A 14,876-nucleotide genomic window follows, 5' to 3' on the forward strand; every position below is an offset into this window, starting at 1 on the left:
AATAATTTTATCTTTGTAGTTTTAAATATTTATTTAGAAAAAAATACCTATATAAATTATTAATTAATTAAAATGTTAACAATACAATTATAAAAACTAAAAATAATTTTATAGCTATTTGAATTAATTTAAAAATAGTTAGTTGGCAAAAATTTATTATAAAACATAAATTTAGAAAATTAAAATTAGAAAACAATAATTTATAAGACATGAATTTTTGAAAACAAAATTAATGTAGTTAATTTGACTTTGACCTAAAATGTAGAAGGGTGCACTGTACCTATAAGGAGAGGTGTATATATCCTCACCCATGGTTTATTAGCATAAATAAATCACAAATTTTATATTATTAAGGGCCCGTTTATCAAACACTTACCCGGTAAGCGGTAAAAGGTAAAGTTTAACATTATCATTTATTTACCGGGTAAGATTTTAGTCCATCAAAACGGTATCGTATGCAACAATTTACCCAGTAAGCTCTTACCATGGTAAAAGTCGTCGCCCTCACTTACCGGGTAAGACTCTTGGTCTTTGTCTCGCTCTTACCGAGTAAGATTATTGATCATTATCATCTTCATCTGGTTAGATAATAAGACTTGGTGTCCACTTACCCAAATAAGCGTTTGATAAACTACCCATAAGATGATCGTACATTTACAGCATCATCTTTGATAGATTGTTCAAAGATTTTTTAAATGAATTTAATTTTTTTTTTAAAGTCTTAATTTCAATAAATTCTTATTTTAAATATTACAACATTGATTATATTAATAAAATATTTATACATGAGTTTATTTTATTTTATATTTTAATTTCAAAGTTTATTATTGATGGAAATATAATAAAAGATGTTTTTTCATGATGATTATTTTTGTGGAGCCTCCAAATTTGTATTTATGAGTATTATGATTGTTGTTTATTCTTGCATGGTTTCGTTATCATTTTTATTTATTTTTATATTACATATCGTACATTCTGAATTTAGATGTCATTTACCATAAATGGTGGATCTATAAACTTTTATAGTAGGGGTACACTTAGGAGTCTCGAAAAAAATTCAAAACCGAATAATTCATCCAAATCAAAATGGTTTTAGGTTTTTGTTTTTCGGTTAACCAATTAAACATAACTTATTCGATTTGTTTTTCAGTTATTTTTTTACTATTTTAAAAAACACAAAAATGGTGGTTTATCAAACTAATAGCATTATAACAAAGAAAATAAGAAAAATCAAATGATTTTAAATTGGTTGCGGTCTTCAAAATTGGGGACATTCGAGTTTAATCGATGGGGGTACTATAGAAATTTTAGCTTAATTATTTTACACCACTCGACTTAGGGGTGTTTGAGATTGTTTATTTGAAACAACTTATATTTTTTTAATAAAAGTCTTTATCAACTTATTATAAATTAGAATAGTTTAACTTTTTCAAAAACTTTTTGTTACCAGTTTGGCACTGATATAAGTTGTTTATCCAAATACTTAAAAGTATTTATTACCGATGTTACACCGGAATAAATCAAAAAATTGTTTTTATAAGTAATCTCAAACACCCATTGCCTATACCCCTTTAACCGCAGTCTGCCCCTTTTACCCTTAAAGATAACTGTACCGTCTAAAAGAGTTCAAGCTTTATTAAACAAATTATTAATTTCAAAATTACAAATAATTTTTTATTGGTTCTTATTAATTTCAAAATTATGAATAAGCTTTTATTGATACTTGAATCCAAATATGATAATAAATAAAAGATGAATAAAGTGATAACTATATTTGAAGGGAAAAAAATGGTATTTAGAAAGGGAAAATTTTCACAACAAGGTCTTGTTTGTTTTTTATAAAAAAAATTCTTATTAGTTTTTTATATCTGATTTGTTAAGAGGTAAGGTCATTCAGACCGTTGTTTTTTCCAATTCTTAAGAAGCACTTATATCTTATTGTCCTCTTATCTGGTAAGACGTAAACCAACCTTTTGTTTGCCTCTTATTGTTCTTCAAACCCTCAACAACGACGTTTCTCAATTGATTAACTTTAACTGATTGTTTCTCTTGATCAATCCTTACCAAATCAATCATCACGTCTCTCAGTTGATGTGTTTTAATAGAATTTAAATGTGTTAAATACGTTAATGACATATTTTCATTCAAATGAATGCTAATTACATAATTTAGATGTAAATTTCGTAATGAAGATGAATAATATGTGAAATTATATAAATTTTATAATTTTTTTAATAGGTAAAATAAATAATTTAAACAAATTTAGACGTTTATCAATTTACAAAAACAAACAGTTTTATTAATTCAGATTTTAAACGTCAGCACCACCTCTTATAAATCTGAAGTGAAATAAGACTTCAAACTTTAGTATCTATTACAAAACAAACTCCGCCTAAGACTATAAACAATCAACTGATGTTTGTATCCGCCACAAACTTGATTATTAAAATGTGAAAGCGTAATAAATAGAATTCAGTGTTTTAACAATTTTAATTCTTATATTTATGGCCAAAATAATTGTCATTTTAGTCATTAAAAAATAAATTGCCATTCAATTTTTACTTAGGAGCCGTTTACCCAATTGCTTACCCGGTAAACGCTTACCGATAGGAGTCAACACTATGATTTATTTTGATGCATAAGATTTTAATATATCAAAACATACCGAATGCAACAATCTATTGGGTACACGCTTACTTATTAAGAGTCGTCATCCTCACTTACCGGGTAAAACTCTTCATCCTTCTCATCTCTCTTACCCGGTAAGATTTTTGGACCTTCTCATGTTCATCCGATAAGAAAATTTATCCGGTAAGCACTTACCAAGTAAGTGTTTAGTAAACGACCCCTTATCAATTACCGTCAAACATTATTATATTGTCACATAAAGATCCAATCACTTAACCAAGAGAAGGTTTTTAGGTAAACAACATTTACGAATCTAAATGTCAAACATTAAAAGAGATGACAAATGAACAGATATTATAAAATTGTTTATATTTATTTAATAAATATATTTTATCACAAAATTGTCCACTTAACTCTTTTAAAGTTCAAACACAAATAAATCTATATATAATTTAGATTCAACACATATCAACAAGTCGCTGAGTTTTTTTCCACCAAGGTTTGCAAATAAACAATATTCTATAACACAAGCAAAGTTTGACTTTGACATAGACTAAATCCCAAAACACCTAACACATAAATAAATGACAAAGAGATTGAAACTACTTCACATAAGAGACATATAAAGTAGATCTAAGAATTTAAGGACAAAAGCTTCTTAAATTTACAGAAATTCAAACACAATTTTTTTTTTCTTTTTCTAAAACACGTATGCATAAAACCTTGTGTTATTTATGTAACACGTTAAAAAATATTGGAGTTTTGGATGGACATGATCGTCCATACTTGAACTTGCAGATGCCCAAATTTCTTTCAACTATGCTTTCATTAGATATACAAAATAATATAAACCACAAGGATGGTCTTTGATTGGTTTGAGTTTGGCTCCAAATGTCAAAAGTACCAGGAAGTCTCGGGTTCAAAGCTAAGGAGAAATAAAAATCCCCTTGTGGTCACGGAGGTTCAAATGCGCTGATTCCGGGCTATCTGCAAAGCAGGTGGTCATCCTGGGATTAGTCGGCTTGCATAGCGGGTTGGATATCCAGGTTAATCAAAATGTGTGTGTGTGTGTGTGTGTGACATCCCAAGATCCAAAGTAACAAGTTGACTCAATAACTTTAAATCCAACTTAAAAACTATAGTGAAAATTATTGGTAGTTCACAACTTGAGGCTTATAAGAAGCTCACAAATCATTTTTCCTATCCATATGAGATGGCTTGTTACAATATATTTGCACATTCAACGTACATATTGCAATAACAAATTACAATTCCAAACAATAATATGCATCAAATATTAATGTAGGCATAATAGAGAATAAATGCAACATATTGTTTAATAAATGGTAATTTAAATATGAGATAATTACAAGATAACAAGTATTATATGAGACCTACCATAAAAACGATCCAGTTTCTTGGAATATTATACTAAATAACCATCCAGTTTTCAAATGTATTTTGCAAAACCAATAATTCCACGAGATCCATTGAGATTCAAAGAAAGGAAGGTTTTGCAGATTTTACAAAAAAGAAGGGTTTTCTTTCAGGAAAAAGGGTTTTTCCCTTTAATATGAAATTAATGGACTTTGTAAAATTCATTTACTAATCAAATTGTCATTTTATACAAATTTCAAAAAAGCGGATGATTTTATGATAAAATTATTTTCAAATTAATTACTTTTTATAAAATATTATTTTAACGTAATATATCCAAACATGAACCCAACATATTGTGTATCAAATACTATCATCATCGTGATTAAACGTGAATATGTTAAATAATTAAGATTTAAAACAAACGATAAATAAATATTTTGTCATACAAAAAATCGATCAATAATTGTTTTTTTAAATAAACACTCAAAAATCGATTTGACAAAGGGTTCAAGACTTTAGGAAAAAAAAAACTCAATTCTTAGATGTCGGAGGCCCATTCTAATACCACCTGGTAGGCTGGTAGACAATACAGAGAGAGTGAATAGGCTGTGTGCCCTTTTTATAAATCTTAGAGAAAATTACTTTTTAGTACCTGTGATTTCTTAAAAGTAACATCTTTTGTCCTTGTAGTTTCAAAAATTACAGTTTGATCATCATGGTTTGCAAAAACGACCGGACTTGGTCATCGTCTCTAACGGTTGTTAAAAGAACCCGTTGAGTCAGGGATATTTTAGTCTTTTTGGACTTTTCTGTCATTTTTATTTAATAAATAAATATGAGAATTACATGTTACAATGACTAAATGTATAATTTGCTCTAAATATATATATCTTCCCCGATGACCCATATGCACATGGAATGAATCAAACTGAGGTAGGGATGCAATAAAAAAGTTGTGTTTGTAAGATCTAATAGAGGGATCCAGTGGTGATAAGAACTCACGATGGTGAGATCTAACGAGGGATCTCACAAGTGATGGTGGTGATGAAACCTTTGCTACCACCAAAATTTGTTGTTGTGAATCGAAATCAAAATCGAAATGGGGGTGGAGGCCCGTTTTATTCGGGTTTGCATCTCCGGTCATCTCTTTGTTTTCTCATTATTTCTTGAGCTATAGCTTTTTAAACCTGTTTTAGGTCTTGATACAGGAAGATATATGAGAGAAAGATTTCATATTTGAGGTTTTGATTTGGGACATGAGACGATGACTGGAGTATAGCCGGAGTCGATGACTGTACAACTCAGATGCGACTGTTAACAAATGAAGCAAACAACAACGAGCTCTTGGTCGAGCCTTTCTCTGATGTACCCTCCCCCCACCCCTCCTCCGATGAACCCCCTCTTCACGGGACCCTACTTTAACGACATTGACTATTGAACACAAATCACAACGTTGAATCACGAACTTAATTTGGAGTTTGTCATATGTTTGATTGTTATTCCCTATTGATTACTTGTATCTTCTACTTCAATTTCAAGAGAAATGATGGGAACAGAGGTTATCTTTAGGTTTTTAGGGGTTTGAGGTTTTATGTTTGGTTTAAATTTTTAATTTAAGATTTAAAATTCAAATTTTAGATTTGAGGTTTTGATTAGCGACATGAGACGATAACCGGAGTATGGCGGGAGATGATGAGTGGAGTATAGTCGGGGTAGATGACCAAGATTTCACCGGAGATCGATTTGAGATGTGGAACAAATGCATATCGGGGGTTCATCGGGGATGATTCAAAAATTCCAAGAAATATGTATTATTTAATTAATTTTTATATTTTTTAAAGTAAAATGATAAAAATAGAAAAAGACTAAAATACCCCTGATTTAACGGATTCTTTTAACGGTTGTTGGAGGCATGGACCAAATTCGGTCGTTTTTGCAAACTACGATGCCAAACTGTAATTTCGAAACTGTAGAGACGCAAAGTGTTGCTTTCGAAAAACCCCAAGGACCAAAAATGTAATTTACTCTAATTCTTATATATTTTTAAATTATAAATGTCAAAACAATCACAAAACAAAATATCAAATCAAACCAAATTTCTTCTAGACCTATATCGACAGATGGTCCATTAGAAAACGTCATCCTTTAACTGTGGATGCACAAACAGATACAAATATAGCGTACTTTTTTACATTTCACTCATGGTGGTATTTCAATTAACATTTTAATATAGGAGTGTGTAGAAAATCAACGATTTAATAAGAACCGATCGACCATAACTGAATATCCAATTATAATTGGATCATATAGGATTAAAAATTTCAACATCCAATTTGGATCGGTCGGTTCTCGGATTACAGTTCAGAACCGACCAAAACCGAACTGATTAACATCCAAATACCCATCCAATTTATCATCCGATGACCATCATGTTGTCCATCCAACCATCATCCAACTATCATCCAATTAATTTATTTTCAAATTGTTTATATCGGAATTTGTTTTATGTAAGGTTTTGAATTTTTAACTTCTCTTATGTTGGTTTTAACACATATTAAAAGTGGTTAATTTATTTGTATCATTGTTGGGGAATTATATTGAATTAACACACTTGATGGATCAAATTCCATCGGATATCCAATAAAGGTATCCAATTGATGGAATCTAACCGATCCAATCATCCATTGGATTGGATTAGATCAGTTATCCAATGTTAATCACTTGAATATGGATAAATATTTTTAACAAATTCGTTAGTTTCTAAATCATTTGAAGAACAAAATACAAGTGATGATGAAAAATTAAGACGATTTACAGAGTCCAAATGAATCGTATCGAACTAAACTAGATCCAAAAAAATATGTGTATCAAATCAAATTAAACCAGAATATAATGCAAAATAATGAAACTGAAAACTCAACCGATCTAATCCAGTTTAGTCTCAAACTAAACCTTTGACCAAATATAAGTAATATATCTTTTTAATTTTAGAAATATATAAACATAATATTGCATCTGACGTGTAGTTCAGTTGATATATGGATAAGATAAATTTGTCTAAATACAATACAACCTTTGTTAACTTCAAACGCTGAGTGAACTAAAAAGTGTTTCCTTACATTAATGTCTTTACATGCGAGTTTCGTATAAAATCGTTAGGATTTTGAATAATCAACTTTTTAACTTAAATAAAAACATAATACTTGTTTAATTTTTAAATAAAAAGTAATAATGGTTTTAATAGTCCCATTTACGTGGGTCCACACGGATATTTTTGTTGGTTAATTGTTATTTGAACGTAGTAGAAGAAATTGGTTTAAAAAGACCAAGTCGTGATTTCACATTGGAGATGGCAACACTAGACGGCCCTGTGGGCCCCGTTTTACCCATTCAAACGCATCCGACATATTTGACCCCCAATCTTTAAATGTTTAGGTTTCCTTTCATGCTCGCCAACTTTTTTATAACCAAATTCTCCGGGTTAAAATAGTCAAAACCTTAAAATATAATATTACGTATCGGGAAAGTCCTCTATAATAAAAATTAATGAGTATTTAAATAATAAGAAACTAAATATTCAACATAAATATTTACAAAAATACATTCTTAATGAAAGTTAAATAAGTATTTTAATTATATTATTATTATAAATTGTGCAATTATGTCGGCGCAATTTTTGCTCAATATAATTGACATTATTACTATACTTCTGTGAAGCCACAACAAAATACGAATGTGTCTAACGTCAATCCTTGATGTAGCTTTACCTCCATCGAAAAATACTTTGTTTCATTCACCGAAGTCTTGACACGAGTCGTTGATAATCATATATATCCTGGATCTCTGACATATATTCATGACACCCTTCTTCTTCAAACTCCTAAAATCATGCCACACGATACGGTATCGTATGCATTTTTCCACATATATAAACACCATATGTGAGTCTCTGCTATACTTTTCAATTAGGCGTTTGAGGAGGTGTATTGCCTCTCTCATTGATAGACATGACATGAAACCAATTTGGGCTATCCATCACCCTGATTTTCATGCCACATCTTGCCTTAAACACTCGCTTACATAATTACATAGCGTGACTAAGTAACTTTATACTCAGCTTTCATAATTTCGTGATACGACTAAGTAACTATATACTCGCTTCCATAATGCCATAGCATGGCTAAGTAACTTCTACCACTTCTCAATGATGCTTAAGTATCTCGTGGAAGCTGGAGTAAAACGCTCAAATCTTTTACCATTTTTTGCGTTTCATCTGCTTCTTGAGGCAGAGGAGAAGAAGTTTATGTACATCTTACCTTCTACAAATCCTACCTTGAAGTGCCATATATATAAGGGCATGTTCAAAAGATAATGCTAACTATTTAATAAAATAAGAAAAAAAGTCGTTAATGTACAAAATCATACATGATTCACATATATATTCACGTACAAAATCATACAGGTTCAATAGTCGTCTGCTTCTATTTTTTTAACGTTAATGTAAAATCACATGTGATTTTGTACATCAACGATCTTTCTCGTTCTTAAATAGTTAGAGTTCTCGTTTGAATCTTTCTCCCTTCTCTTTATATATATATGGTTGGATTCCAATGAGAAGGGTAATAAGGGATTTCCACACCCTTGGATCAATCATAATTGAAGATCAACACTCGATGCACCAGATCAATTCCCGTAATAAGCGAAATTCATGGGGTGAGAGTGAGATTAAAAGTGATTAGGGGTCCAAATCTCTTATTACATTTTCTTATCTTAACTCATATTCTCATATGGTCCTTCGTCTATATATATATAGAGGTGGATGTTCAAATGCGAACACATTCTATTTTACAAAAATACAAAAACACCCTTACCACATGTGATAATACACGTGATGTCATTGGTAGTGTGCAATCTTTGATTACTATCGCATTTGATAGATTATAGTATCATACCAATAACACCCTGATCACATATGATAATTAACGCGAGGTGGCTTAGAGGTGCACGAGCGACTTGACCCACAACCTAAGTCGTGCTAAAGATCGTTCCCGTCTCTCATTTAGTATCACATGTGTATAATATGTGATGAAAAGTATCACATGTAATTGATTATAATAAAATAGTATTATTGTGTTCTCATAAAATAATGATGTTCTCGTATATACCATTACTTGTTTTGATTTTGCTTATCAAATCATCTTAATAAACTATATCATATACATGCAAACATTATCGATGTCCACAAAACAGAAGGTTGGTATAAAATGATAAAAACCCAAAACTTAAATGCAAGTCGTTTTATTTTATTATAAATTTAACAAAAATGTTCTAATATTTTATCAATTTTACCGGGAAATTTGGTTATGTGGTTAGAGAACTTTGGATATTTTTTATATCATGTTTGTAAATCACTTTTTAAATATTATATTTTACTTCTTTAATGTCTAAGGTTTTTATGAAACCAGTATCAAAATAATCTAGAAAAATCATACATGAAATAAGACACAAATTTCTCTCTCTCTCACACACATATATGTACTCATATAACAAAATTATGTATTTACAGCAGAGATCGACAGTTACGGCGGCTTATCGGTTGTAACTATTAATGGATAAGATTGAAGAGCAGTTATAACTGAATCTGAGTTATGAAGCATGCACATCCAGCGACAACTGAAGACCAATCACGTTCATCGATGGCCGACATTCAACAATAGGCTATGTTCAGCAATAGCCCGTTCAATGATGACTGAAGACCAACCATCGATAAGCTGAAAGACCATAGTTGAACAACTTTGAACGTTCAACTATAGTTGAAGTCCAAATTAATCAGTTTTCTATGTCTGAAGATACAGGTTTGAACACGCAGGTCCAAAACTTCATATGCATTGTTTCAAATTTACGACTTAGTAAAATTCTAAGTCTTTAGAACTTAGATCCGGATTTTTTTCTAGGGGGTTATGCCCTTCGACCTTGCCTAATCAGCGGGACAATCGCCAAGGGCGCTGCCCCTAGGACCCCGCAAGGGGGCGTGACCCCCTTGGCCCCCGCTTTATGGCCAGGGACAATATTTGTGAAAGTGTACTCTGCACTCCCTTACTCACTTATATTTCCCTCATCATCTTAGAATCAACTCTTAGAGGCTGTTTGGCAAATGCTAAATGGGTTGGTGCAAAATGATTAAGAGATTCTCATGATATAATGCAAAATGAAATATAATTGTTTGACAATTGTGTACAATGAAATTAGGGTATTTAATGGTTAAAGGAGATCCATGATACAAAATCATTCAGAGGGTTTTAGAACCATTAAGAAGCAGATTTTTTTTTTCTTTTGCCAAACAAGATTCATTTCTTAACGATTCAGAGTTGTCTTTTAACGGAACTATTAAGAGGTAAACAAACAAACCCTTAGTAAATCTCAACTATACCAAATTGTTGATAACATTAAAATCATCAACAAATCTTATTAAAAAAACTTACTGTTTAATTAAATATTATATTTTATTTAACCATGACAAGTTCATTGATAGTCATGTATGGATTCTTATTATTATCATACCTCAAGTCTAATGTGGCATATTGACATAAAAGGCTTGTTAGATAGTTGACTTCAAAATTGGCTTTTATCATAATGCAATGAAAGAAAATATAACATACAAAATATAAAAATATTTATTCTACTATAACAAGAAGTAACATATTCAATATAATTTATTCATCAAATAAATCTGAATTTTATGCACAAATAAAAGAGTTTAGAAAATGTCGGCACATTCGTATATAATTCATAATGCATTAATGAACTTTTTTTTGAAGGGTGTCTTAAACTATATCCAAACTAATCCCAACAAATTATCATCATAAGATATTAATCTTAATAAATTCATTGACTATAATTGTTATGAATGTCTGATATTATTACACATGTAATAATTTATTTTACCGTAGTAATTTTGTTTGTCTTTGCGTTTGGCATTTCCTAAATGTGAAGTTACACATTTGCCCATTCTTTCGTTGCATTGAAAGGAATCCTTTTCCAGGAGAATCCAACAAATTTCCAAACAACCGATGTTAAATATACTTGTAATATGTGTATCAAAAGTTGTACACAAATCTGAACCGGTAAATTTCAACACCGAGAAAAGGCTAGTCAAAACTCAAAAAGGGGAAGACGACTTTCATAACTCCCTCCCACCCCACCNCCACCCCACCCCTTTTTATTCAGGCCCCCCAAAAAGACGAAAGATAGCTAGAGAGAGAGGAACGGCAAAGAAAAATTCTAGAGAGAGAGAGTAAACTAAAGAAGAGTCAAACTCTTTAATCTTGTGTTCTTATTGCTGTTTTGTTTTTAGAATCATTTTCCTCAATCAAAATCAAAATCCAAATCTCAATTCAACCCAATTTCCCCAATTTGCAAAAAACCCCTAAATTAGCGCGTTATAATTATCATACCCACGAATCATCGTTCCGATATCCTCAACCCTTTATCTGGGTTGTTCTTTCTTTCTCGTGATTGGTGACACATAGCTTACATCTCATTCCTCTTCGTCCATTCTTGTGAAGTCTGGCTTTGGTTCGTTACATTATGATGTTAAACAATCACACGAATTTTTCAGGTAAAACAAGACAGTAGAGTAGTCGGAATTGGTGAGTTTGGTGAAGGTAAAAGTGGTTGAAGCGTACAAAATGGGAGGGGTTTGTACCGGCGGGACGCTGAAGCGGAGCACCGCGGCGGAGTATGGCAGTGATAAGCGTGGTTTTGGGTTTTCAGGAAAGTTGAAATCTGTCACGAGTTTTGGTCACCAGATGAAGGAAGATGATTATGATGATGGTCATGATGATTCAGCTTTATCTTCCTCTTATGTACATGATGATGATGTTTATCACAGGAGGATGGCGTCTTATGATTCTGGTGAACTGTTCTTTTCCATTTCAAGAGAATTGAAACCCTCTACCCCTGCTAGGGTTGGGGCTGGCAAGGTATATATGTTCAATCTCTCTCTCCCTCTCTCTGTCACACACACACGTACACCAACTATGAGATCAGAATTTGCATAACTTCTTAGTAACTCAATGTTTAATAATATATCTGAATGGGAGTTTTGGTATGATACTCTTGAAATCTTGATATGCTGTGAGTTAGGGACTCTGAATGACAAGAATGGACTGCTGTCTTTTGCAGCTCATAATAGCAGCATATAATTCTTCTTTTTGTAGGTAAGAAGAGGGAAATTTTAAGAAAGGGGGGGGGGGGAGGCATATGATGATGTTTGCAGAGGAAAAGCATCTGGGGGATTGGGAACTGAAGATGAATGAGAGATTTTGGTTTCTAGATTTGATGAAGAGAAATAAAGCTGAAACAGTAGCACCTTGGAGGAAGCAACCTTTACTTCTAGGATGTCTTTGTTTACGTAGACATGTAGTTGGATCCAAATGATCATCAAATAAATGAGGTATTCCGACTTGAGGCGAAGCATGTGTTAGAAGGGGAGTTATGGTCACTTTTTATCTCAGGCCCACCTGTGAATTGGGCTTTGGAAGGGAATTGATTCGGAACATCTTGGTGCACCTCATGGTGTTGACATTCAATTAGGGTTGATCCAAGGGTGGAGATCTCTCCTTACGCTTCTCACCATGACTTCCCTTCTCACTAGAACCCAACCCTCTGACTTGAAAGTGTATCCATTTAGAAGGATGATGATGGAAATATATGGGTTTTCTTCTGTAGTCCCTATGTGTGCTCTTTGATGTCTATGGAGATAGAGGCATGTTAAAAAGCCTAAGAACCATTGCCGAATCTTCAGATTGATTCAAATCTGCCTTATTGAAACTTGGGCAATCTCCATAGAGGCCATCAGCTACAGTTATGTTGTTGTGATAACCATTGAGCCAGATATTGAGCATTTTAAGCCTGTTAATCAACTATATCTTTTCTACAGTTCCAGCATTTTGCAGAACAAAGTCTGATTATGTTGTTGACTTGTAGGGTGTGGGTATGAAGAACATTTACTCATTATGTACTCACGTAACATCCTCAAGTAGAGAAGGGATAGTTCTTACATACACCTCTATTGTATTAGGAATTGAAGTTTATTCTACCAGTGGAATAAATTACTCTCACAGGTGAATAGGAAGAAATGAGCTTTAAGCTAATTTAGTGAAGTATTTTCATGTGAGAAATTAGGTTATTAGAGTTGGAGGCAACAGAGACGGGTGAAATTGAGTCCGTCGCTGCAAAAACATCTAGATGCATGAACTTTTGTGCAGTTCTCTATAACAACCTTTTGCTGGATGCACATAAACAAAAACTTCTGATCCGTAAATAGGACAGATGTCTATGTTTTCTTCATTATGGATTTATGGGTAGTTGTTTAAGTCTATAAGGCGATTGTTAGCTTAATAAAGAATTCACGAAAAGTAATGCAGGTCATGTTAGTGTCGTTACTTTCACCACTTAGTCCTTGGTATTATGCTCTTTCAACAGGTTTATTTAGGGGAATATGCCTCAAATTTTGTTAATTCATCATCTTCCAACTCTGGTTTAACTAAGAGTAGAATTTTTGTAGTAGTCGTTTCTTTTGGGGCATTCTACATTATATAACTTTTTAGGAAACTGGTTTTATTATTGTACTAAATGGGGCCCAATCTTGCATGTTTGTAGGTACCTCATGTGAGCACATTTTTTGGAAAAGCTGGTAATGTGGGTCTTGAAGTTCTAGACACGCTTGGCAGTAGCATGACAAATTTGAATCCTAACAGTGGATTCGTATCCAATATGGCTTCAAGGGGAAATAAAGTATCTATTCTCGCATTTGAAGTAGCTAATACCATTGTCAAGGGATCCAATTTGATGCAATCCCTGTCTGAAGAAAGCATCCAGATCCTGAAGAAAGAAATTTTGCATTCAGAAGGTGTGCAACTTTTAGTTTCTACAGATACTAAGGAGTTGTTAAGTATTGCAGCTGCTGACAAGAGGTGATCTCATTCTTAGGTTGCCAATTCCTTTTTTATTGTTCCAATCAAAGCATTTTTATAGCCATCTCATAATTCATTTTCTTCTTTTGTAGGGAGGAACTTGATGTATTCTCCAGAGAGGTTGTCAGGTTTGGAGATATGTGCAAGGATCCACAATGGCATAATTTGGATCGTTTTTTCTCCAGGTAAGGGCGATACTTTATGCTACCTGATTGTGAATCTTGTGTTAAAGTTAATATATTGGTACTAGATTTTGATTGTTGATGGATCAGATTGGACTTGGATCTGGTAGCAAACAAACAACTTAGAGAGGAGGCGGAAATCACTATGCAAGAACTGACCAATTTTGCTCAGTATACTTCTGTAAGTTACTTGTGCTTTACATAGAAGGCATTCAGGCAATGCATTTGTCTCGTCTTCTAGATATTCTTTGCTTACGAGTTACATCGATTGGCTACTAGCACGTTATGTTTTTATATAGGGCTAATATCATTAAATAAAAACTTCCACGTGTAGCTAACGCGTTAAGTATCCCGCCAAAAAATATTAGCCATTTTGCTCAGCGGAAAAGCTATATCTAGTAAGAAAGAGATAGTCTATATCTTGTATCAATCATAGGATCACTCTATGAATATTCATTTTCCAGTTTGGTCACTTAATGTTTTTAGGACATAGTTAATCTTAAAAATTGTATAAGTTAGTCTCAATGTTGTGACTTTTGTTTATGTAAAATGACCCTAATACCCATATTTTGAAAATTTGATTGCCATACTACCATATAAAGTTCAGGTTTTTTTTTGTAAATGTTAAAAAGTTAAAAATTCCCTCAAACCCCACCATCGCTGGCAACGTAATCCAGCACCCCCTTCCAGTGGAGAAGCCTGTCCCCCC

General features: G+C 32.5%; 1 protein-coding gene across 1 annotated transcript in view; it reads left to right on the plus strand.

Annotated features, from left to right (window-relative positions):
* The first annotated feature begins 11,295 nt into the window (after positions 1-11,295).
* Positions 11,296-14,876, plus strand: part of LOC112525674 — an 8,783-nt gene continuing 5,202 nt past the window's right edge. The window contains exons 1-5 of the mRNA XM_025135896.1: positions 11,296-11,526; positions 11,627-11,990; positions 13,672-13,985; positions 14,078-14,170; positions 14,258-14,348. Of these exons, the coding sequence (XP_024991664.1) occupies positions 11,697-11,990; positions 13,672-13,985; positions 14,078-14,170; positions 14,258-14,348 (792 nt within the window). The 5' untranslated portion in view covers positions 11,296-11,526; positions 11,627-11,696. The remainder of the gene's footprint in view (positions 11,527-11,626; positions 11,991-13,671; positions 13,986-14,077; positions 14,171-14,257; positions 14,349-14,876) is intronic.

The sequence above is a fragment of the Cynara cardunculus genome, assembly GCF_001531365.2.
Source record: "Cynara cardunculus var. scolymus isolate 2C chromosome LG 13, CcrdV1, whole genome shotgun sequence".
Lineage (NCBI taxonomy): Eukaryota > Viridiplantae > Streptophyta > Magnoliopsida > Asterales > Asteraceae > Cynara > Cynara cardunculus.